Source organism: Thunnus albacares, chromosome 19, assembly GCF_914725855.1.
Source record: "Thunnus albacares chromosome 19, fThuAlb1.1, whole genome shotgun sequence".
NCBI classification, from domain to species: Eukaryota; Metazoa; Chordata; class Actinopteri; order Scombriformes; family Scombridae; genus Thunnus; species Thunnus albacares.
In genome coordinates this window covers 13,732,759-13,759,199 of record NC_058124.1, presented here as the reverse complement: position 1 = coordinate 13,759,199, position 26,441 = coordinate 13,732,759, and the positions used below count along the sequence as shown (strand labels likewise).

General features: G+C 41.3%; 1 protein-coding gene across 4 annotated transcripts in view; it reads left to right on the top strand.

Moving 5' to 3' along the window:
• The window catches only part of runx1t1 (RUNX1 partner transcriptional co-repressor 1), a 58,543-nt gene extending 43,263 nt beyond the window's left edge, over positions 1-15,280 (top strand). Inside the window, exons 5-11 of one of the 4 annotated variants that reach the window (XM_044336278.1) lie at positions 545-726; positions 4,501-4,763; positions 5,490-5,578; positions 6,381-6,576; positions 7,347-7,415; positions 9,867-10,057; positions 10,890-15,280. In XM_044336278.1, coding sequence (XP_044192213.1) covers positions 545-726; positions 4,501-4,763; positions 5,490-5,578; positions 6,381-6,576; positions 7,347-7,415; positions 9,867-10,057; positions 10,890-11,210 — 1,311 coding nt within the window. In that variant the 3' untranslated portion in view covers positions 11,211-15,280. Of the gene's footprint in view, positions 1-544; positions 727-4,500; positions 4,764-5,489; positions 5,588-6,380; positions 6,577-7,346; positions 7,416-9,824; positions 10,058-10,889 lie in introns of all 4 variants that reach the window. The other 3 variants (XM_044336276.1, XM_044336277.1, XM_044336275.1) reach the window with 3 other exon arrangements.
• The last annotated feature ends 11,161 nt before the right edge of the window (positions 15,281-26,441 follow it).

The window sequence follows — 26,441 nt, the reverse complement described above, 5'->3', positions numbered from 1 at the left end:
TTGGCCAATGCGTTCCACCTCTTTTGCTCTCCACACAGACTGTGTACCTGCATGCAATCAAAGCCTGCTCAAACATGATTGGTCAATACTACCTGGACTACAAACGGAAACCAGAACACTTCCGGTACCAAAATCTTGTAATGAATGCAGAATCTACAGATTCTGCATTCATATGCAGATATCTATATATAAAGATTACCTTTAATGCAGCTCAGACACAACTGCTTTTGCATTTTTCTGTTTTTTGCACTTCCAAAGCTCCACTTCAAGACACATGTTTAAAACATTTTAATATAAACAGCTCAGCTCAGAATCTGACAGATTATTGTCACTGTTTCTCAAATTAGCAAAAATGCTAAGAGCTTCTTAGAAAGAGGAGTGAGTGACTAAGCAAGTGACTTTTATTGTTTTACATTTTTTTGAAATGCAAAAAGGGGGATGAAATATTTATATTCTTGCTTTTCTTCCCAGGATACAACAAATGGTTGTCAGTGTTGTCTAAAGCACACATTTGTTAAAATTCCTTCGCTGTTTCCTTCTGTAGGCCAACCTGCCACTCCTTCAGAGGGAACTCCTTCACTGTGCAAGGCTGGCGAAGCAGAACCCAGCACAGTACCTGGCCCAGCATGAGCAGCTGCTCCTGGACACCAGCACCACCTCCCCAGTGGACTCCTCCGAACTCCTGCTGGATGTCAACGAGAACGGCAAGAGAAGGACGCCAGACAGGTACATCAATCAGAAAGTGGGGACCAAATTGAAATTAGGACTTTAATATTTTGTGAGTCTTAAATTGAGTTTGGATCATTACATGATTACGGGGCGGAAATGTTGAGTTTATACATTTACCAGCTCCAAACATTAAAGCAGCTGAGGCTTTTTACTCCTCTATTATCTGATCTCATGCATAAATCCCTTTGAGTCTGCCGGCATCCCCATGAACTCATACACTACTCCACAGACACAAGCTGAGCCAATGCAAGGCAATAGTGTGATGTGTTAATATATGTATGGGGAAGTGTCTGTCAGTGCGCCACCAGGCCTCGTGACGTGCTCCATTGGACATCTCAGTTCCCGGCTTTTAATGGGCCAGAATTGAGGAGAGGAACTGATGGGAAAAGTAGACCTGGCTACACTCAGACACACACACATAAACACACACACATATCCTGAAGATAGAAAAAAAGAAGGAAGAAAGCTGTGCCTTCATGAAAAGTGTCGATGAATGTGTTCAAATACTTCTGCTGTGTATGTTTTTGATGCGTGGGTTATTATTTACCTCCATGCTTGATTGGGTGTGTAAGTAGTACACAGTATGTCTCTGAGTGTGTGTGTGTCTCTCTCTCTGCATCAGTACAACTCCCCCACCACAGCCAGCCAAATCATTACATCCATTTGTTGTCACAGACTTCGGTAATGACTCAATGTTCCCTGCTCTAATGGACAAGCACTGAGACGTGCTGTCCACGAACACACAGCACTGTAAAAGCCTCTCTTTCCAAGAGTCTCAGCCCAAAGCAGCAGAAACGGAAACAAGAATGAAACCCGTCTAGGCCGACAGCAAGCGCGTGCATGTTTGAGTCTGCGGTTGATTCCTAACTCAATAAAGTACATTTTAAATAGTAGAGTTGGAGTAAATACTCACAGATCCATGCAAACAATCTGTCATTACACATCATTAAGCATTTTTAACTTATTGGAAAGAAATTTGGGAGTGTTTTTTGTTTGTGCTTTGTTGTGAGTTTGTGCCTGTGCTTCGAGTACAATGTGGTCCTTTGAAATAAAGAGTAATTCCTAAGGGTCAGAAATTTTTAATACAGGCAGGGGAGGGTGGAAAATGTACTTTTTATATTTGCTGAGGGACAAAAATGCCAAATGCAATATTAATAATTCTCACCTCTCTTTTCCCCCAACAGTCAGATAGGCAGACTTTTTTCTGTAATACCTGCATATTTGCAGGCTGTCTGGTGCATAGGGGAGTGAGCTTAGGGGAAAAGGTGTGTGCGTGTCTGTGTGTGTGTGTGTAAATGTGTGAGAGAGGGAGAGAGTATGTGGAGAGAAAGAAAAAGTAAGTAGGCATCTGTATTCAATGAGAAAATGTAGTATGTTTGTGTGAATGTGTGTGTGTGTGCATGTGTGTAGACATGATCCTCTATCCAGTGTGAAAGCGTGCGTGTGTGTGTGTGTGTGTGTGTGTCTAGGGAGATGGGCTGATAACACATACAGATGAGGCTCCAGCACCTATACGGCTGGCTAAGCACCTCTCGTTTCTGCTTACCTCTGCTCTGCATTTCCTCTTATTGGAGCTCTATGTCAGAATATTGGAATTTGAATGGGAATCCTTAATTACAAACGATACGCTATAAATTGGTCCTGATTAATACCATGGTTTGCAGGAGTCAGACCAGGAATATCAAAGTACAAAAGGCACAAGAGAAAAAACAAATGTAAACCACTAATTCTCTCACAAAAGCTAATATTTAAATAATAACCAGAGGTGCAAAATTATCAGTATCGGTACTGTAATGGCTCGCATGGCAAATTAAGCCATTAAATATTTTCTTACATGCAACAACATAATCACATCATACTCAAAGCTCTGTTAACCCTTTCTTAAAAACTCTTCTCTCTCACTAATTTAATTCCAATCAATTCCACTCTGTCATTCTGTCTTGATGTTAAGCTATTTGAAATGAAAGTCAGCATTTGTCAACAATTGCAGATGTTTCACAATGAAATTCTTCCAAGGAAATGAAAGTTGACCCTTGACCTGCTGGAAGGCTTTTACTGTGAAACAGATAGAGAAAATGAGTATATAAATCAGAAAAGGGAAGCAGGACACAAAAACAGGGAAACGGGGAGGCTTTCTACTAAAATTTGATCAAATTTACTTGTAAAACAAGAGATATAAGGAATAAAATGTCGGCCTCATATAACAGCCAGTCTCAAATAAAGACCTGATTCCTTTCTCAGTTAAGCGGAAAAAAATAAAAAGTTCCCATTCACTCTTTGAGAAATTACTTTATTTGTATACAAATGTTCTTCATTGTGAGATGCTCCTGCAGTCATGTTGTTATCACATTACCAAACACAGATATGAACCCACTTTCTGAAATCTTGACATAGTGTGTGTGTGTGTTTATAATGACAGAGCAGGGGTCCAGACAAAGTTTTCATAATTCAGTATTTATGTTTGCCACTATATGTGAATAAAAATGTATTCAAATTTGAGGGCATGGGCTGGAATGTGGATGCAAATTGGGCATATTTGTATCTACAGTTGATAAATTACAATATGTGTGTTCACATCAGTGTGTTGTATAAGTGACTGTGAACATGTGTGCATGTGTGTACTCCAGTGCCTGTAGATATAAACATTGTTGCAGCAGGAAGGCTGGGGAGATAAGACTGTGGTTGGGGAGGGGGGGGGGGGGGGGGGACAAGAATGGATGGATGAGTCGAGGGAGGCAGGGAGAGACGGACGGATGGAGGGATAGAGCATATGGAGAGCTGTAGATGAGCATTAGGAGCCCATAAAAACAGCTCATTAAGAAGTTCAATCTGTTCATCGGAAAGAGAGATGGGGAGAGAGAGAGAGAGAGAGAGAGAGAGAGAGAGAGAGAGAGAGAGAGAGAGAGAGAGAGAGAGAGAGAGAGGAAACTGAAGGGGGGAGGTTGGCAAGATTTAACTGTGAACTGACAAAGCTCAGAACACACACACAGACACACATGTGCAAGCATGCGCACACACAGACACACCTGGCTACATTAATCTTCAGAAGCAGGCTAACAAAAATCCACATGATCCCCTGGAAGCTACTTGTGTGAGTACTGTATGTGTGTGTCTGTAATTTGTATGAGCACACGCGCTCAAGCTTTACTGTTTGTGCGCATTTGTATGTTTATAATGAAAGAATTTCAAGATGATTCCCGGCAAAACAGTCTTTCATGGCAGTTCCTTTGTCTGTTAGCAGGTCAACTCAAGCCTTTACTTCATGAAAGGGGGGAACTATTGTTGTGATGATATATTTCAAGTTTGGCTTGTATGTAACAACTGCTACAAACAGTTTTGGATTCAGGTATTTTTACAAAATAACTGGGTTCCAAGAAGTGAACCTTGATGTTGCCATCATAGTGATTTGAGCTTGTGTACTCTCTCCTTTCTCCGCCACTTATTTCCTTGTCTCTTTTTTCCTGATCCACTCTTTGTGCCTCACCAGTCCCATTGTTATCTGCTGTAACTGTAACAAGAATGTGGTCAAGTCTGGTAACAACACTACAAAAAAAAAAAAAAAAAACATTTGGATGATTGGCCTGAATTCAGAAGTGTGAAATAGTTCACCTTTGTTCATAATGTTTTGTCACTTGAGATCCTTGCAAACAGTTGATTTCCATTAAAAACAGATGAAAACTATCTCACCTCACTGGAAAAAGAACCTTTTAACATACAGTGCTAGATGCAGTGACAATGAACTACAAACTCTCTCTCTCTGTTTCCACCCAGAACCAAAGAGAACGGCTTTGAGCGAGATGGTGCCCTGCACCCAGATGTTCACCCCAATAAGCGGCCCTGCACCATAAGCCCCGCCCAGCGCTTCAGCCCATCCAATGGGCTCTCCTACCAACCCAACGGCCTGCCTCACCCGGGCCCGCTCCCTCCGCAGCACTACAGGCTGGATGACATGGCCATCGCCCATCACTACCGGGACACCTACAGACACCCCGCCTCCAATCATCGGGAGATCCGCGAGAGAGCCAGACCCATTGGTGAGGACATTGGCAGTATATGGGCATGTGTGTGTGCATACATTTGGATACTGACACACAAACCCATCCCACTAAATGGCATACTGTCAGAGCTTTTACTCTGCAGTAGTACTAAGAGAAACATCAAGAGGATTTCATATAAAAAGTAAACAGTTACAACAGTTACATCATTTTTACATCACTTCTCAGGCTTCTGAGCTCTTTATATACCACTAAGATCAGTAATTTTAATAATAATGATCATCAAACAGTGTCAACTTCAGCCTGGTAGATGCTTGTTGGTACAGCAAGTTGACAGACCGTCTTTCAGAGCACATTCAACCATCCTGCTGCCCCAGAGAGCACAAACTGAAGTTGAGACCTCAGGACTAAGCCTTGATAAAGCTGTATAATGACGACTTTGCTCTGTTCTAAAAATAGGAGAGACATTTACCATGTCTCGCCTTGTGATGGATGTTTATTGGACCAGAAGCTCAGTCATTTGAGTCCTGCCCTCAGGATGGGAGAGAGCAAAGAAAAAGGGGGAGTGAGGGAGGAGGAGAAAGAAATGGATGGGGAGAGAGTGTCAAACAAAGACCAAATAAAGGATAGATGAAGAGGAGAGTAAGGGAATGATGGAGTAATGTTACATTGATCCTCTTTGTCATACTGACTTGCCCTTTGTTTATCTTTCTATCTGTCTGTCTATCTATCTGTCTTTCTTCCTCTCTTTCTTTCTTTCATTAGGTATGCATGCAGGGACCAGGCAGGAAGAAGTGATTGACCACAGGCTGACAGACAGAGAGTGGGCTGAGGAGTGGAAGCACCTTGACCATGTAAGAAAAGTAATAACATTTTTATATTACTATACCCCTCAGTTCTGTCTGTAAATAATAGAGATTGGATGAATTTTAATTTTAGTTCTATTAAATTGTAATATCTAACTTTGTACTAAAATTCTTTGTTACACTATAGATCTACTGTTAACAGAAACTTTGTTTTTATTCATTTCTGTATACAAAATAAGTTTAGTGGTTTTGTGGACATAACCTTTAAAAATGAGATAATGCATACAACACTAATGGTCAATAATAAAAAACAATAATAGGTTGTTCATACAGTTATAGAGTGGAGATGTGTGTGCGCATGCTTGCAAGTATAATATAAATACAACATAAATTGTTATATGTGTACTCAGCCTCCATTTGTTTCATCTAGATGAGTGAGTAGAGGTGACATTTTGAAGGAGATAACTGTTACTAAAATAAATTTGGCTTTATTTGTCCCTTCAAACCTGCACTCTTTAGTGTCAAGTTTGTGATGCTATTTCACCTCAGTGTTGTTGGTATGCAGTGAAGATCGATCAAGCGATGATGTAATGTGAACACAAATATACTTTTGATTGAAATGATGAAGTCAGAGGCACTAGCATCATCCATGATAGGTGCGACTTGACAAACCAGAGAGTGTAAATACACCTTGTGTTTGATTATTAAATTCCATCACCCAATGATAAATACAAATGACTTCAATTCAGAATCCCTCCCTCCACCACTATAACCTCGCTGAATTTCATTTATCGATCCATCAATGTCTATGTGTAAACTCAGCGCCTTGTCCGCTCCCTGTCTCCTCCAGCTGCTGAACTGTATCATGGACATGGTGGAGAAGACAAGGCGCTCGCTGACGGTACTGCGGCGGTGCCAGGAGGCCGATCGTGAGGAGCTCAACTACTGGATCCGACGATACAGTGACGCTGAAGAGTTGAAAAAGGGTGCCGCTAGTGGGCAGTCAAGGCAACAGAGCCCTGCAGCACAGGACAACGCAACACCAGGTAGAGTATAACACATATTATAAGTCATAGTGGCAAAGAAATTGGCATCTGTGTGTTTACAAGGCTGCTTAATGGTCACAATCCCATATGTTTCAGTGACAGACTTATGGTGATTTCAACAAATATATATAAATAATATTGAGTTTTGTCAAACTTAGTAAAGACTTTCATTTCAAGCCTTTTCAAGAAAATTGTTTTACAATTCTCCACTGGGATTTCCACTACTTTTAGTCTTTCTTGATGGTTTTACATATTAAATTGAACATCTGTCAAACTTTGTTTGAAATATTAATTCCACCTACTTCTTTGATCCTCTTCCCACCACATTTTTAACTACTGTAAATACAATCTGTCATTTTTCAACCCTATGATGAATCCTACATGAAAGTGACGGTGTTTCTCTCTGTCAGCAAGTCTAGAAAGGCAGGTATTGAATGTGGAGTCCCCCAGGGGTTAATTCTTGGTCTCCTGCTGCTATGTTTGTATATGCTGCCACAAGGACATATCATCTAGAGACACAATATATGTTATCATAATTATACTAATGACAGTCAGTTGTATACCTGGAACCCTGAGCCATGTTAAGTCACTGTATTAGTGCCAAATAAACTGCATACTTTGCTTTAATTTCTTCAACCATTTTGAAGAATCGTCAGAGAAACCAACAGGTTTAACAACATGTTGATTTGCTCTGCAGTCTTCTGCACCGTTGTCATACAAAACATTAGTTGATCTCTGATTGCTGAGGCTGTGTCTTTGTGTTTCCCCAGAAATTCACAGGGAGCTGCTGCACCGGCCTGTCTCTGGCTACGTCCCAGAAGAGATCTGGAAGAAAGCTGGTGAGCGGCACTTCCACGCCTGCCATCTTCACACACACACACACAAATCTTTTCTCTCTTTCTCATGATCTCTCTGCAGTTTTTTAAGCCATTTTGCTTTGTAAAAGTCAAGGCCATCTTTCTCACCCAGATGACTCAGAGCTGGAAGTGGATAAGAAACGCTCCTTTAAACCGCATTCCCCCCTCTCCTTCCAATATAGTCTACTGTCTGCATCCTTCTTCCCTTTTAGATTTGAATTAATGTGTCTTATTCGATACAGTAGGAAGTTTAAAAAATATGAGTGTCACCACAACATTGTGCACGCTCCAAATATGATGTCAGATCATAAAATAATTTTATTGCACCAGTCAAATAAGGGACATAAGTAGCTTTTACAGCTGCTTCAGTGGTTCTGCTGTTAAAAGTACAGTAGCAACATTTGATATCTCTTTGCTTTTGGCACTTTTGTAATCCAACAGAGCAACAGAAATTGCAGATATTCCATTTAACGAAACTGTAGTAAAACTGTCGTGGAAATTTGTAGAACCAGTTAAGATCAAGTATTGAAACTAATTTGCTGCTTTAACAGTTTTCATTAGCTGCTATTACATTTTTTAGTGTACACAAAGAGCATTCTTTAAAGTCATGAGCACAACTGCAATCACCATTATCGCTGCCCTGAAAAACTGAAAGAATTTTCCATTGAGGGTTCAGTGCTCGAGGAATCCACTTTGTATTCACCGTCAGTGATACAGTATATCTGCTTTTTAAACCCCTTGGAGAAAAGAAATGGTCCCCTTGCTTGACCAAGCATGATGTGTGAGATACTCAGAACAAGTAATATGCATTTAAATTGAATTGAGTATCACCATCGGGACACTGCCTGCTCTCCACTATTCTCCTCCCCTCACCAGCTTTGATCGATCTTCCATCTGAGGCATTTGGTGTGTAATCACAATTCCATGCACAAGGCGTGTATCACACGGCACCAGGGCAATTTCCATGACTTCAACAGCACAGTAGGTTAAAGACAAAACCACCCTGGTTTAAAAATTTAGCTCAATCACAACAGAGAGAAAATGTCTCTGTCTTTAGAAATGCACACATTCTTTCTGACATTGAAATCACAATTTTACATTTGTAATACAAGTGTAATGTGTACAAAAGAAATGAAGTAAAGTGAAGCATATTTTCCGAATATAAAGCTGTATTTATCTTTTGTCTGTAGGATAAATGGTGCCAGCTATTTTGCATTCTTCTCCATATATTCACTATCCTTTTCACTTCAGTCGCATATATTCTGGCTGAGGAGAGACTGATTTAAATGTGACCCAGGGAGGATTGCAAAATAGGATTTTTAACACAATGGAGTGCGGCGGTGAATACATCTGTTTGAAATGGGCAAAATGTTTACAGTTGGTGATAAATATTCAAGCACCTTGCACGGTGTCCTACCGGTTTCCCACTTCCCCCTCACCGCGTGGGCCTCTGGGATCACAATGGAAATGCATAATTTAAATATAAATTGCCTGATTTGCATACACAATTAGTCAAGTTACAGGCTTGATGGGAGCAAACAAAAAGCCCTCCTTTTGCTTTGACGTTCGCTTGGAATTCCACCGCTTAACACCCGCACTGCAAGGTTATTCATTCCACAAAACAAGTATAAAATAACACATCTCAAAAGCACATTTTCTGGGTGATTACCTGGGATTAATTGGCTCACACTGTTGTCTCGAGGATATTTTTTTTAAATTAAAAAGATATATTTTGTTTGCTCATCTTCAGATAAGATCAATTCAGATTTTTTTTTAAATGAGAACATCACACATTGACCCATTAGAGGATCTTACTAATTAAACATGCCACAATTACTATCAAAAGAGTGTGGTTCACAAACGTGATGGGTTGATAAATATTTCCTCCCAAATAATTTAACGAAAGCAGCTTGAGAGTCTTGTGTTGATGTACCAAGTATACTCTTTACAACATTTAGATCTGATGTCTGTCTGACTTCTTTGCCATGTGAAATACTTCTCATTATCTCCAGAACTAGAGAGGATATTTTTTTAGCTTGTGTCTCTAAAACTGAGTGAAAGCAACAGCCTTTAAAATGAATCTTTAGGGAAAAACATTCTTAGCTTCTGCTGTTGTCGTTTGGAAATTTTTTGTTTTTTTCAGAAAAGAAAAGTTCTTAAAGTGTTTAGAATGGCAACTGCACATTTTTAATGATACAGTAGTTTTAAAAAAGAATAAAGGGTTTTGAATTCTATTGCGATGTAAATATTAAAGAGAAAGAGCCAACATTGAAATATCAAGATTTTCTCTGAATAGTAACAACAAAAGTGAAAACATGAAGGAACTTACCAGTATTGTCTTTGAAAATAAATCCCCAAAGGCAGGATAACATATTGCAAACTACATTGCAGGTACGGGAGGCTTGACTTCCTCTGTCTCCACACTCTTTCCAGAGGAGGCAGTAAATGAGGTGAAGCGACAGGCCATGTCAGAGCTGCAGAAAGCCGTGTCGGAGGCAGAGCGTAAGGCTCATGAGATGATCAGCAGTGAACGGGCCAAGATGGAGCGTACGGTAGCTGAGGCCAAACGGCAGGCAGCCGAGGACGCACTCTCCATAATCAACCAACAGGAGGACTCCAGCGAGGTAGGAACATAGACACACACTGTCATCTTCATTGCTTTGTTTGGTAGTTATGGTATTGTATCTTGCCTTGCTGTCACTTTTGTTGCCAGCTCCTACAAAGAACATGGTCCTCTAACTAGAAGTGACGTTATAGTCAGGATGGAGAGCAAAATAAAGCAAAGTATCTATTAGCCTTGCTTTCCTCCTTCCTCTTCTTTTCCGACAGAGTAGCTACCATGTTTAGAAAGGTGTTACCAATTCAGCTGAGCGGAAATAAGGGAAGGAGCTTTCATTTGCTAATCACCATTGGAGACCTTGGCGTTTAATCAGTTAAGTGAGAGAGAAATATGGCTCACATCTGACATTAATTGCAGGGGTGATGTTTATGAGAGAGAATCACCCCGGAGGAGAATTTTCAAAAGCTGTTTGTAACCTTGTTCTTCTGTTTCCTGTGGATATGCAGCTGCCCTGACATTCTCTCCCTGCGGTTTCCAAGATATATAAGAGGCCCTAAGTGTAATAAAAGATGGGTTTTTGATCTGTCTGTGATTTGTTTTCAGCTGAAGTGTTGTAAAAGCAGAGGCTTGTTCAGTTAATGTGCAGACTGGTGCACTGATATCTGTTGCTAATCTTCACGCTGTGTTTGCTACTGTAGTTCTCTGTTTGATTCAGTCATCAAATACATGATTATCTTTTGTGTCAATAGACGCATAAAATAAAACAAAGGGTCCAAACAGTTTTATCAATTATAAGAAGTTCATCAGCTTAACTGGCAAATTGTCCATCTGATTGTGAATCCTGTTACTGCATTATTGATTTGTATTAGTTAACTTTGTCTCTTTCTGTCTGTCAGAGCTGCTGGAACTGTGGTCGCAAGGCCAGTGAGACCTGCAGCGGTTGCAACACGGCACGCTACTGCGGCTCCTTCTGCCAGCATAAGGACTGGGAGAAGCACCACCATGTTTGCGGTCAGACCCTCCAGGCCCAGCAGCAGCAGGCCAGTCAGCAGCAGGGAGGCGTACCAGGGTCAGAGACCCCTGCTCCCATCAGTTCCTCCGCCTGCACCCCAAGCAGCGGGACTGGGAGTCCGGCTGCTACCCCGCCTGCTGCTACCCCTCGCTCATCCACCCCAAGCACCCCGTCCTCCTCTGCCCTGGATGGCACACCGCGCTAAGAGACTAACATGGAGGATGAGGGCAAAGGCCTCCGGGGCGTAACAGCCAGCCCTCGACCCCACAAACAGCATGACTGTCTACATTGCCTTGCAAAGATACTAAGCTAACGTGGCTAACAGAAAGAGATGGCAATGCTTCTGTCTATCTTGCAGCGTAGTCATAGAAAGAGGAGGAGGAGGTCCATAATCAGGTCATATTGACTTGCCATGACTTTAAAGAAACACAAAGATATTCTTTGTTTTGAATGAATGAATTTAAATATTGACATCCTTTTATCGTTACACTTGCTATTCTCGTTGTCCGTTTGTCGTTGTGCCTGTTGTTGTTAATGTTGTTGTCATTGTAGCTTATCTTATTTTTTCTTGTAAATATAAAGAGACTGAGCAGAGATAGCCGTGAACTCGAGACAAGTATATCTGACCTCCCCTTTTTAAAACGTTTTTATTTCCCATCCTTGAATTAATGCTTATTTCCTTCCTGTACCTTGGACACGAGACTAGTTGACCTCAAGAAAACATTTTACCAAACAACATACCAAGGGAACATAACTAGCTAGCAGAAAGACTGACATCATCAATATTCTTTGTAAAGAAAGATATCAGATTTAAATACCCTGAACGAGATGACGGATGGATAGATAAATAAGTTTTCTGCCTGGAGAGGGGAGAGGAATGGACTGAATCTCTGGCCCACAGACCGACTGCCATGAAATGGGCAGATGTGCAGCAGATTGCAAGCAGAGCCAGCTGTTCAACCAATGTTATTTCCCTCTCACTTGTAATAATATCCAGGTCAGTGGGCTGGGAAATACAAATCCGTCTCCCTGAAGGATGATAAAGGAAGAATTCTTGGACAAGATACAAAACTTTGCCCACTGCACATGTGGAGTATGTACTGGCTACAATTCACACATGCATGCTTGGTGGGTCACAGAAGCTATCAAACAGGAAGTGAAGTCATCATCCCCACTGGTGAGACTGTCAAATCACCAGGACAGCAGCCGTTGGGTCACTCAGAGCTGAAACCTACAGTATGGAGAACTCAGTAGGAAGCTCATTCAGCGCCCCATCCTGTCTCAACTCTGACAAACATTTTCATCTTTCTTCATGTTCTTATTCTTTTTCTGTAGATGTCATGGTGTTAAAGACTTCTGTCCTGTGATGTCACCAATGGTTATTTATTGTATATGTGTTGGACAATTGTGACAATGCATAGTACTTCAACCAGTCACAACTCTAAGTCCTTCATAACTCTCTCTCTCTCTCTTTCTCTCTCTAGCTGGTGCAAAAAGAGATAAAAAAAAAAGAAGTTATCATTTTTCCAAGCTGCTTTTCTATTCTGTGTGTAAGTGGTAGATCACCCGTAGTTCTATAAGTTTTACTTCCCTTCGTCCTCAAGAAAAGACACAAGCTATATCTCAGAGCTGCTACTTGAGTCCGACCCAGATCTTTTCTGAGAACTAGCATGTTGCGCGGAATGCTAACCTAAATGTTTTGTACAAGGGACATACATAAATGTATTTGCACTGTCACAGAGGTTATTTCGGCATGCTTCTTTTCAGCATACTTGTGTTGTCAGTATAGAGCCATAATTCATCAACCATTTTGTATGTAGTGATAGCATTATCTGTTTTAACATTTTTGGGGGTGGGGGGGTTGGAAAAATGTAAAATCACCAAACCCACTTACTTTTTTTTTTCTTTTCAACATGCTAGCAAAAGCGGCCATAACATTTTTTTAGTAGTTGCAGACAGTGCATGCACATTACTGAACGTTTGTTAAATATTTGTTATTTTTTAGAAAAACTGAAAAACAACCAAAAAAAAACTAAAAAAAAAAAAAAAGAAAATATTCTAACAAACTAACTTTCCAAATGCAGAGGTGTAGACTCCGATTGACAGCTTTAACACTGCAAAGCACCAGGTAACACACAGTATTAACACAAGTGATAAACAAAAAAACACCAAAAACAGCCAAAGACTGACACCAAGGACCAAAATCCTGATTTAAACAATTTTCAAAAGAGGTTTATTCTCACAAACATTTGGTTATTTATTTCTGTGGTTTTGTTCACGCATTCATGGAACAAACCAATTTAAATGTCATAAAAGTCATTTATTTTAATCTGTTCTGGAAGGAGCAAAACCAGTGGCACTCATCTTGCATTGTGAAATGAGAAGGTGTGAATTAAACACAACGAACATTTCACAGCAGTGTTACATTTGAACTGGAGCAATAATAACCAATGAGACATGAACACTGATAACTTCTGTAAGCATTTTCAAAGAAATTTTTGAGATATTTTCAAAGATTTTATTCTTGTTTGCGCATTTTCTCATTACACCAATGTTGGATTTAGTGCCCATTTCAGCTTTAAGCAGTTAAGTTTTTGATTCTTAAAGAGGTGAATGTGAGACTGGGCTTTCACACCAATGCCATTTTGCAGTTGTTTTATATTTATTTATATCAGTGTATGTCATTTTTTTTCTTTTGGCACAAATAAATCAGTCGCAGCTTTGTTGTAAACCTTCAATGTAAATCAAACAAACCTCTCATTCGCAGTAAGAGAGCACTTACCCTGACGCACACAAAGGCTCTTCACCCCAAACACCCAAACACCTTGGTGCTACACAGAAGCGCGTTACAAATTCTGACCTCAAGGAACGAGTGGAGGCCCACAAAGGTTCTGGGCAGTTTGCTCCCTCTGTACTTCCTCATCCCTCTTGTCTAAATAAAAAAACACACCTGCATTCTTGACTCTAAAGGGTTAAACAATCCAAAAAGGTGTCTGACACCCTACTAGCGACTCCTCAGAAGCTGTGAAGAAACAGCCAAGCTGTTTTTAGTGTATTTGAAAGTATACAACAAATAACATGTGTGTTCATCATTATCAGGGCAAACCTGGCTTAAAAAAAAAGAAAAAAAATACTAAGACAAACATTATCGCTCAATAATTCTTTGAGAAGCTCTATTTTTTTCTTTCTTCCCTCCTCTATGTGTGTTTTGCTACAAATTCCTCGGTGGCAAACAAGTCTCACTCTACCTCTTACAGCACGATAAGAGCATCAGTCGCGGCGCTGATACTGGTCTAGTCGAAACCAAATGGGCACAAGAGAACAGGAAAATAAAAAATCCAAAGTCGAAGCTCATACAGCTGCAAAACCATATCACTACTTGGTAACAATGCAGACCTCATAAATAAATGAAACATAAATGAATAGAAATGAGAAAAAAAAAACTGAAAAAAACTTTTGTTATGTTCCTTTATGCCTGTGGCGTTTCTAGAGTGCATCAAGAGTTTGAATTGTTTGAACAGATTTTAAAAATTGTGCTAATTTTAAAGAAAAGTGTTGTCGATTCCTCTTTCGATGATACAAGCTAAGGTCACAGATAAAGAAATGTTGTTTCTCTCTTGCTCTTTTTTCTCCCTTGTTCCCCCTCAACCTTTTTCTCGTCTTCTCTTCTCTGTTGTGAAGACATGCTAAAGTGCTTGTCGACTTGTCAGCTGGGATCAATTCAAAAGGGTGGATATACAAAAGGCAAAGCTTGTAAAAAACTAAAAACACTTAAGGCTATGAATTTAGGCATGCCTGTTTTTCACAATAGGGGGAAATGTTATTTCAATTTCCTACTTATCAACAAACATTGGGGAGGTATGTGGGGCCAACAGTGAATAGCAAAGGCCGTAGCATTATTCTGGGGGAGTGAGTTGATCTTCGGGGGTGGGAGGGGTTTTTTTGCGTTCTCTTGAGAAAATTTATTGTGAAAAAAAGAGCTCAAATGATTTGAAGTTGTTGTGCAATACTTAATTGAGACATGAAAACCACAGGTTAGTGGTAGGCTGACACTGGGCGGTCTTTCCATCGCTTAGAGTCAGTGTCCTCTAGAGAGCTTTCCAGTCTACTATGTCAGAACTGTGGTTTCTTGTTGATTTTATTTCTTTTATTTCTTTATTTTTAATTCTTTTGGGGCTGTAAACTATGGTCTGTCAGTCTGTGAAACTTTGCAGTATAATTCTGGTATTGTTGTTCTCTTTACGGTGTAATAAATATGTTAATACCTGCCTCGGAGACTTGAGACTGATGTTCTTTCATTACAGCAGCAGTATCCGAGATTGGCAACAGTATCCAGATGAGTATCGACACAGCCAAAATTAACATCCATGTCCTTGTGGCTTAAGCTAGATATATACTCTAAAAGAGGAAGGTCAAATGAGGTCTTGGACCCATGTTGAAAAAGCACTTTTTTTTAGAGCTGATTCCTTCAAAGGTAGGGCAAAAGGTGGATTGAAGTGGTCAAGGGTGTAATTATAAAGCTGAAGTTGCTCCAAGAAATAAAAGGTTTAGGAGGAAACCGTATGCCAGCGCATATCTGTCCCTGCTGTTTTTCAGAGCTTCCGACTTTCTGTCCACTCCGTTAGCTAATGCAACATATAGGTACTGTACACACATGTGCCAGATGTTGAATTGGTTCAGCTGCTCCTTTAATAGAGTGAACATCCAGACAGTAAGAAGCGGAAAATCAGTTGACACTGATGAAGGCTGTATAAGTGAAACCCAAAGTATGACTGCTAAGTACATACACAGCTTTTTCATTTTTCCATATTGTTGGCTATTCTTCCTGTTTCCATGCTTTGGACCTCACTTTTTTTTTCACTGAGGGACGGTGCTATTTGTACAGTAACTTTTAATCAGGGCAAAAATGTAATTACCTGCCTACTGTTGCAGTATCTTAAGAAACTGTTATGGCTGGTCGTCCATCTTTCAGTTTAAGTTTGGACATGTGCACCTGCTATGTTTTTTTGTTGATAGCTTGGAAGTAAGAGCATACATCTAAAAAAACAAATACATAGATGTAGGATATGTGAATCCAACCACTGGGGGTGCACAAGCCAATGCATTCTTAGTGCCGGTCCCAAGCCTGGATAAATGGAGAGGGCTGCATCAGGAAGGGCATCCAGCGTAATTCCGGGGGAATTGTTGGGTCTCTGTATATTAAAGAGTACGGTCTTGACCTGCTCTATGTGAAAAGTGCCTTGAGATGACTTCTGTTGTGATATGGCGCTATATAAATAAAAATTGATTGATTGATTGATTGAAAACCTATGTCAAATCAAATATGGATCATAAATCAGATTTCCATACCGGATCAGTCGAGGTCTGGGTTACCAACAGCCGCCATCAGTGCTGTTGACCAGCAGGGTACCAGTGGGAACTATGCTACTGTTGGGTAAAGGAGAAGGAGATGGGGAAGGCATGTCCGGTGTGTGGAGGTAAGAGTTGGAACTATGAATGTCGGCACTATGACTGGTAAAGGGAGAGAGCTGGCTGATATGATGGAGAGAAGAAAGGTAGATATACTGTGTGCAAGAGACCAGGTAGAAGGGAAGTAAGGCCAAGAGCATCGGAGGTGGGTTTAAACTGCACTACCATGGTGTGGATGGGAGGATATAGGGGTTATCCTGAAGGAAGAGTGTGTCAAGAGTGTGCTTGAGGTGAAGAGAGTGTCAGACAGAGTGATGAGTATGAAGCTGGAAACTGAAGGTGTGATGATGAATGTTTTCAGCGCATCTGCCCCGTATGTTGGGTGTGAGATGGATTTTATGAAGAGGATGGAAATGGCTGTGGTGAATATGTATTTCAAGAAGAGGGAGGAGCACAGGGTAACATATAAGAGTGGAGGAAGGTGAACAGACTATGCAGCAGGAGGTGCAATCTGAAAGAGATTGGAGATTGCAATAGCATCCAATGGTGGTCTGTAGGATGATGTTGGAGACCAAGAAGATGAAGAGAATGAAGGTAGAGCCAAGGGTCAAATGGTGGAAGTTGAAGAAGGAAGACTGTTGTGTGGAGTTCAGGTAGGAAAACAGGCAATGGGTGGTAGTGAGGAGTTGGCTGGGTAACTACTGCAGAAGTGGTGAGGGAGACAGCTAGGAACGTACTTGGTGTGTCATCCCGACAGAGGAAGGAAGACAAGAAGACTTGGTGGTGGAATGAGGAAGTACAGGAAAGTATAGGGAGGAAGAGGTTGGTGAAGAAGAAGTGGGATAGCCAGAGAGATGAAGAAAGTAAACAGGAGCACAAGGAGGTGCAGTGTAAGGCGAAGAGAGAGGTGATGAAAGAAAAGGACTTGTACTGATTGGCTAAACAGAGGGATTGAGCTAGAAAGGACATGCAGCAGGTAAGGGTGATGAAGGATAGAGATGGAAATGTGCTGACTAGCGAGGAGCGTGTGTTAAGAAGGTGGAAAGAGTACTTTGAGGGGCTGATGAATGAAGAAAATGAGAAAGAGAGAAGGTTGGATGATGTGGGGATAGTGAATCAGGAAATGCGGTAGATTAGCAAGGATGAAATGAGCGCAGCTATGACGAAGATGAAGAGTGGAAAGGTGGTTGGTCCAGATGACACACCTGCGGAGGCATGGATGTTAAGGAGAGATGGCAGTGGAGTTCTTAACTAGATTGTTTAACACAACCTTGGAAAGTGTGAGGATGCCTGAGGAGTGGAGAAGAAGTGTACTGGTACCAATTTTCAAGAATAATCTGCAGAGCTGTAGTAACTACAGAGGTATAAAGTTGGTCAGCCACAGCATGAAGTTATGGGAAAGAGTAGAGGAAGCTAGGTTAAGAGGAGAGGTGATGATTAGTGAGCAGCAGAATGGTTTCATGTCAGGAAAGAGTACTACAGATGCGATGTTTGCTTTAAGAATGTTGATGGAGAAGTATAGACAAGGTCAGAAGGAGTTGCATTGTGTGTTTGTGGATCTGGAGAAAGCATTTGACAGGGTGCCGAGAGAGGAGGTGTAGTATTGAATGAGGAAGTCAGGAGTGGCAGAGAAATATGTAAGAGTGGTGCAGGGTATGTATGAGGGCAGTGTGACAGGGGTGAGGTGTGAGGTTGGAGTGACAGATGGGTTCGAGGTGGAGGTGGGATTACATCAAGGATCGGCTCTGAGCCCTTTCTTGTTTGCAATGGTGATGGACAGGTTGACAGACGAGATCAGGCAGGAGTCTCCGTGGACTATGATGTTTGCAGATGACATTGTGATCTGTAGTGAGAGTGGTGAGCAGACTGAGGAGAGGCTGGAGAGGTGGAGGTCTGCACTGGAGTGAAGAGGAATGAAAGTCAGTAGGGGCAAGATGGAATACATGTGCATGGATGGGAGGGAGGACAGCAGTATTGTGAGGATGCAAGGAACAGAGGTGGCAAAGGTGGATGAGTTTAAATACTTGGGGTAAACTGTTCAAAGTAATGGAGAGTGCAAAATAGAGGTGAAGAAGAGAGTGCAGTCAGCGTGGATGGGGTGGAGAAGAGTGTCAGAAGTGATTCGCAACAGAAGGGTACCAGCAAGAGTGAAAGGGAAGGTTCACAAGAAGGTAGTGGGACCAGCTATGTTGGATGGTTTGGTGGCAGTGGCACCGACAAAAAGACAGGAGGCAGGGCTGGAGGTGGCAGAGTTGAAGATGCTAAGATTTAGTATAAGAATGAGTATAAGAATGAGTATATTTGAGGGACAGCTCAGGGTGGACGGTTTGGAGACAAAGTGAGAGAGGAGAGATTGAGATGGTTTGGACATGTGCAGAGGCAAGATGTTGGTTATATTGGGAGAAGGATGGAGCTGCCAGGCAAGAGGAAGAGAGGAAGGTCAAAGAGGAGGTTTATGGATATGGTGAGGGAAGACATGCAGGTCGATGGCACACCAGAGGAAGACACAGAGGACAGGAAGAGATGGACACAGATGATCCGCTGTGGTGACCCCTAATGGGAGCAGTCAAAAGTAGACGAAGAAGAATATCTGAAATGCATCAGTAGTTACAGAGGAGCTTTTAATCTGTGAAACTGTAACAGGATAATTGTGGACTTTAAATGTACTTCTTCTCTCTCCTTCCCATGACTCCTTGAATCCCTGTGACAGACTGCCTGTTTCTCTCATCCTGTCACACACTGTCCACAGAACTGATCCCGACAGAGATGACATTATACAAACTGATTCTTTGCCATATTTATAAGATAAGGTCCAGTTTGGAAAATGTTAAAAGTGAGCCTGCCAAACAGATGTGAAAATACTAAAAGAATAAGGGAAGGACTTTGAGTTATTAAAATTTTATAAAAAAGATCAGCCTCAGAGATAATAAAAAACAGATCAGTCATGTGAGGTGAAAGGTAGCAGTGGAGAAGATTCCTGTGTTTACAACATGAGAGTATTCATATTACAGAGTTGGTTGTGTGAGGGTTCAGAATAGTGTGCATTGACAATACAGCACTATATCCGTTACGTTTGGGCATATTTACCTTGAATGGGTGACTCAAAGACTTCATATGTGTTAGCTTTTTCAGGTATTTCTGTATTATTAAGTGCAATGTCAGATAAATCAGAGCTCTCAGAAAAGTCTATATTTTCCAGTTGTAATTATGACTTAAATGTTGATGTGAAATGGTGGGAAAATGGTAATTAGGTTAACTCTTGAGTTACATAAATGTGGCATAAGACAGTAGCACATTTCAGAACATCTTTAAACTTCATGACCATGTCTGATTGACCATTTAAAGTCACATGCATTAGTCTCTAAAATAGTATGTCCATCTCTGAGTGGGCTCATGACCCAACAGTGATGTGGGGATGTATTGAACTGGTCAGCACAATAACAACAGGTAGCCAGTGATTGTCTTTTCATTAATATGTTTCCAGGAGAAGCATGACTAATAAATTCACTAATATCAGAACCAAATAAGCCGAATCATCTGATCCTCCTGAAGTTCAGTTGCTACTGGTGATGATTTGCAGTCCACATAAACAGGACTGAATCATTGACAGCAGAAACCTGAACTTGACTGATCCTCCTGAAGTTCTGTTGCTACTGGTGATGATTTACAGTCCACATAAACAGGACTGAATCATTGACAGAAGAAACCTGGACTCGATGAATCCTCCTGAAGTTCTGTTGCTGCTGATTATGATTTACAGTCTGCATAAACAAGACTGAGTCATTGACAGAAGAAACCTGGACCTGATGGATCCTCCTGAAGACCTGTTGCTGCTGATGATGATTTACAGTCTGCATAAACTAGACTGAATCATTGACAGAAGAAACCCAGACTTGACAAATGGTCTTGAAGTTCTGTTGCTGCGTGGGCTTATCAGTGAAACACCAAGGAAGGAGGGTGCCCACCTGATGACCCCAGTGAAGCGTTTACCCTTACCCCCACTCAAGAGATGATTGCTGATTACAATACGGGATTGTAAAACCAAGTCCTATGAGCTCAACTCAACATTACTGACTGCAGTATGTGAGATAGTCTACTGTATTTCCAAGTAGAATCCTAGAAAGATGATTAGGGCAACAACCTTACCCTATGTCTTAAAATGTCACAAAGCACAGTGACGAGGTTAAAGGCATTGTTAAAATGAAGGAGAGTGATATACAGTACATTACAATAAAGCTGTTCAGATGTGAGCATCTGATGGAGCTATTTATATGCTGCTCCAACACCAGTACAATTAACCTCCTAACTAACCTCAGGTTTTTGCCTGACAAGATTGTGTTGGACCTCAAAGAGCTGCAATCAGCTGCCCCCTTTCAAAATGAATGACAGTGAAGCCATAAAGCAGCTTGTCAGCTCTGGAAGCTCTGCCTTTTTATAACCCCCTCCCCCCATCTTTATCTTTGTGTTGAACCACTTTGGAGTTGATAAAGCTCAGGGATGAGTTGGACTGCTGTGATATTCCTGCCACATTCTTCTACATAAAGTTCATTGTGACCAGGTCTCTTTTCTTCTCCCCCTCATCTCCCTCTCTCTTCCCCTGTCTTTTCTCACTCTCTCTTATCAAGCCAGGCAGAAGCAGACAGCGACTTGAATTAAGCGCTGGTCGGGGGGGAGCTGCTTGGAGCCGATAACAATACAAAATGGATTTTCTCAAACAGAGAAAAACAGCTGTCTCCATTATTTGAATGCTTCACCTTTCCCCGCTCCATTAATTGGCTCTTTGATCACAGGCAGAGGTGCACGGTGACTGATAAGGAATAGGTTATTAGTAAAGTAGCCTGGAGGGCCGAGAGGCGGCCGGCCGTGCCGGGCTGCAGGAGATGAGATAAAGGCGTGGTAATGCCGGTGTGAGAGAGTGCCGGTGAGTGATAGGGCCGTGCCGTCTGGCCCTCTCGCTCCCGCTTGGCTCACGGGCGACGGGAGAAAGAGCAGCAGCAGGACTAAGTGTGATATAGCAGCTAATGCAGGATTGTGATTCAGCTTGTGGGGGATAAAGCGTGGGATCTGATTCCATAACGGCTTGCTCCTTTAAGTGGTAGATCTCTCTCTCTCTATCTCTCTCTCTCTCTTTCTCTCTCTCTCTCTCTCTCTCTCTCTCTCCCATCCACTCTTACAAACTCAAACTGTGTGACAGGAAAATTTCCTCTGCGCTTTTCACATTGGCCTGATATGTGGTAAATGTTAGGCCTATGATAGCCCGCAAGGAGGAAAACTAGAAGGAGGGGGAAAATGACATTACCCCATCTAGAGCTTTTTAAAAGATGGGCGGCTCCTTTGATGTTGCGCTGAGCTAAATTCACTGCATTAAATCTGATGGAATTTTCACTATAAGCCTGTTTATGTATTTTCTCACATCCATGGACAAGGGGCGATTTGCCACACTTCTCAGCGGAGGAAAGGAATCTTCAAGAAGTCACTATCTTGTAATCCGTTCTCTCTCACTCTCTCTTTCTCTCTCTCTTTCTCTCTCTCTCTCTTCCTCTCTCTCTTCAAGAAATAGGACCGGAGGGGACAAGCAGGGTAGCCTATTTGTGTGTTGTAAAGCGTGGTAAGAAAAGAGGGGAAGTGTTGATATTAAATTACCGAACACAAGGTTATCTAGTTCCTGCACATGGCTAGGCTGCCCTGGGCCAAGGGTAATCTGCTAATAGCGTTCACACCGAATGACATTATTAAGGAACTGGGCCCATGTGTCAGGCCTCTCTCTGTCTCTCTCTATCCGTCTCTCTCTCACACGCATAGAGGGAACAGTAGAGAGGAAAAGAAAAACAGCAAAAGACACAGGGAGGGGGCAGAGATGGATGAGGAGAGCTGAAGGAAGAGATAAGTACCAGGCTGAGAGAGAGAGAGACAGCAAGGAAGGGGAGACGGAGCGAAAGAGTGAAGAAGTCAGGGGTAAAGGATATATGCTTTTTTTCAGTAGCAGTAGCATTTGTTAAAAAATGCCGCAAATATCAAAGTTCAAAATGATTTATGAGTAGGTGAAAGCACATGACAAACACTTGTTTATGGAGAATTGTGACCTACTAAACCACTTTGATTCCCTACTCATCTGAAGAAGGTTGCATTAGGGGTAGTTAGTTAGTTAGATCTTCATTATTTGTCAATATACAGCAGAGATCAACAGAATGGGATACCATGCAATAACAGCATTCAATTACTGCACACACACACACACTCTGTAGCTTGCTATGTGAGGAAATGCCCTAACCTCACGTCTCCTCAACTGCACATTGTATTCAGCTTTGACATATACAGGCCAAGGACAAAATCCCATGCAGCTATCAATGTCAAGTAATGGCCTCCATACACGGCCCAGCAGGTGAGTGGAGAGAAAAATACACAACATTTCCTTACACCCCTGGGGAACAGTGAAAACTCACCGAGAGGATTCAACAGGGGGGGGGGGGGGAATCTTTCCTTTTTCTTTTAAACTCCACTCCCTCCCTCCCACCTCCTCCAATCTCACCCTTAGCCTTGGCGGCATCCTGTAATCCACCGTGCAGTTGTTCTAGTTGAAACAGCCACAGTTGTTTCAGACTGATGGAAATGCACATTCAAGCATACACGGTCACACACGCACACATGCTTGTTCAATTTGGAGGAATAATCCTCCAACAGGGCTGTGAGTTAAGATCACATTTGGATCTCAAACATACTTTCACATGTAAGTACATTTTCTCAGAGATATGGCATAAATTATATGAAGAATTTCCCATACAAAGCAAACAATAAATCCTGCTCCTCTGAACTCAGATAGATTTCACGATGAACTACAGCTCTGAAATGATTTTAAAACGGAAAATGCTGCCCTTTTGCGGTGCTTATAGCGGTGACTAAGGACTCCCCTTGACATTTTCAAATTCTCATCAAACTGTACACGATAAACAAGAACTGGCAGACCATCAAATCACAAATAATCAGTGCTGCATCTCACAGCGACTAACCTCTCTGTAAGTAAGTATTTCTCTCAACCTCCGTATTTGACATTGAATTCATGGCACGGGCAAGTATATGTTTTCACCTCTGTGTGTGTGTGTGTGTGTGTGTGTGTTTGGGTGTGGGTGAACATCTTGGTAGGACGTGAAGTCAGGAGGTCTCTTCCCATGCAGGCAGCCAGTGGAGAGGAGATGATTGATGGCTAATGAGGGCTGAATGAGGAGTTGGGGCCAAACACACTGCATACTGCCTACTGTGGCTTTACCACATGATGGATGACACGCTGAGATACCGGACCAACACATACACATGATAGTGTTCCAAGTATAAGTATGTGGATGTACTGCTATGTGTGGAAAGTGTTAGTGTAAGACGTGCATATTGATATGGAAATATTTCGGGTATTACTGCTTTATATGTGTATGAGTATGTCCTTCATTTACCAGGTAATACATTTTACTCTGACCGTGGAAACCGCTGACGTTAGCCTGCTTTCTTTACAATCCTTACAGTAACTTTAGAGCTTTTCTCTCATGTTGTATTTTCTCTCACAAGCCATTCTGTTCCACTTTAAACCCACCGAGCCAAATCACATCCAAAAACAGTTTACCATGACACGCAGTGGGACATCACACTCCATCAGTCATCTCGAACCCCACTGTTTCCTGCACAGTGGATCCATCCCATACCATTCAAATATCAAGCAGACTTCTCCTATAGACACTGCATGAGGCCTCGTATAAACCCAGCAACATATGGATGGACGGGAAATTGTATTTTATCTTCCAGGTTAGTTTGATCAGTGATTAATGAGTACGTATTTGCAGCCTAACCTTGACTGAGATATTTGTGCATGATGTCAAACGTACAAGTGATAAACTTTGTATTGTACACAAACATAAATTATTATGATATTGTTCAGATGCCCTACATAAATTGGAGTGAATACTATTATTATTATTACAGAATTATCAGTTGTGTCCAGAAAATAATCAATATATGCCATGATAAAGATTAAGAAAGTTCAGTTGTGGGTTGTTTTCACTGTCTGTGACCTCTAGAAGTATTTTCTTTTGCTCTAGACATTATTCACTACATTTAATCTTTCTGTCTGCATTCTGAACAGCAATAAATAAACCTGTCCATTTATGTAACACAAAAAGGATGGTGTTGTGTTTCTTTGAAAATGGGCCTTTGAGCCAATAACTCATTCTTCACGGCGTTGGAGGCACATAGAATACACTATCAAACATAAGTTGCATACTTTGGGCAAAATCACAGTCATATATCAAAAAGTGAACGTCACTCACTGTTCACCACATTGAACATGCAGAGAGTATCTGAGCATTTAGTACCTGTATCGTTTCCAAACCTAAATGAAACACCAAGGCAGGCACGTAGTTACTTCAGTAGTTACTTTTTTCTTAACCCAACACTCTCTAAATCTCCAGCTTTTTGTTCTTTTTTATTCTCTCTTCTGTCTACAGCTGACATCCTGCTTTCTTTCTTCACCCTAACATCTATTCCTGTCTATCAAGAGACAGTAAAAAGACAGAGTAGAATTTCTGAGCAGATGTAAAAAGAGTAACAGTGACCATGTGTGCCTGATCAGGCTGGATGTGACAGCAGGATACAACTGGGCTCACCTCAACAGCAACACCATAGATTAGCACTGCTGTCCGGACAGAGAAGAAGACACCCAGAGCACTCCTGAGGAAATTTATAGCTTATTCCTGTGCATCCTTTACACCCCTTGGCCCCACTTCTCTCATCTCTCCCATCCCTCCTTATCCAACACCCTCCCCCTGGCTTCCCCAGCTGTTGCGCACCTGGATGTTGGCCTAGGAGAGCGATGGGAATGCATGCCATCCATCTCTCTGAGGGAGCATGTGAGGTATGTGTGAGTGTGTGTGTGTGTGTTTGTGTGTGTGTGTACACTTTGGGACTGTAGGATCTTTTAAGAGGCAAAGGGACATGGATGGGTTGTTGATATAAGTAAATTACATAACTTTGGGTTGGTGCCGCTACACCGGCCATGAATTTTAACAGTGGTCTGTAATCTTAAGTAAGTGCCATGGGTTGGGGACGTCATAACTGTCAAGGGTGCTCTGTCAAGAGATGATTAAAAAAAAAAAAAAAAAACTGTTTTAGGTGTGAGACCAAAATTTAGCCCCCCATCTGAGAGGTCTAATCAGCACAGTTGCAAAAGTTAGTGAACAATAAACATGCAATCTCCGTCACAGGATGCAGTCAATTTTGGGTTGATGCCCAAATATTTTTTGGTTCAAAATGCAATGTTTATGTTGGGTTTGTTATATTTAAAAAAGTCTGCATGTGCAGATATAATTCAACATATTTTTTAAAATAAATTAGCACCAGAGTTGAACAAATGTCCCCAATGTGTACTATGACTTCATGTAATTTGTTGCTTACAAATACCATATAAGCACTGTTCAAAGATTTATAAGTCAGGAAATGTTTGGCCAATGAAATGGTGCACACGGCATTAGAATATAGAAACTCTGTAACCTACTTTATTTTGACAACACTCTCTTAAAGTCTGTCAGGGATTTTTTAAAATCCACAACACAATGCCAAGATACATCATCCCTCCAGGTGTGGTTCCAGATCTCTAAATTGCTACGCACATCTCTGATTTTTCTGGTGATCCAAATAATGAAATGAAACAATTCAGTCTGATTATCAGGCTACATACTTCCGTGTTTGGTCAGATAAGTTATGTAGCAGCTATGACCTTTCTCCATTTTTACCTATCTGTGTAGTTTTTAAATGATGGAACATCTTGCATAGATAAATAATTCCTCCTAGTTTTGTTCTCTCTATTAAAAGGTCATTTGTTCATAGTGGTAACATGTAGTTTCATATAATATGAAAAAAGAATCTGTCTGAAAGAATACAACACTGCTGTATTGGATTATCAGTTAGATATTACAAAAATTACCAATAGTTTTTTCAGGGCTTGCTTGGTTGTTTCCTGCTGTCCTGAGAAGAAACACATTCACAGTAG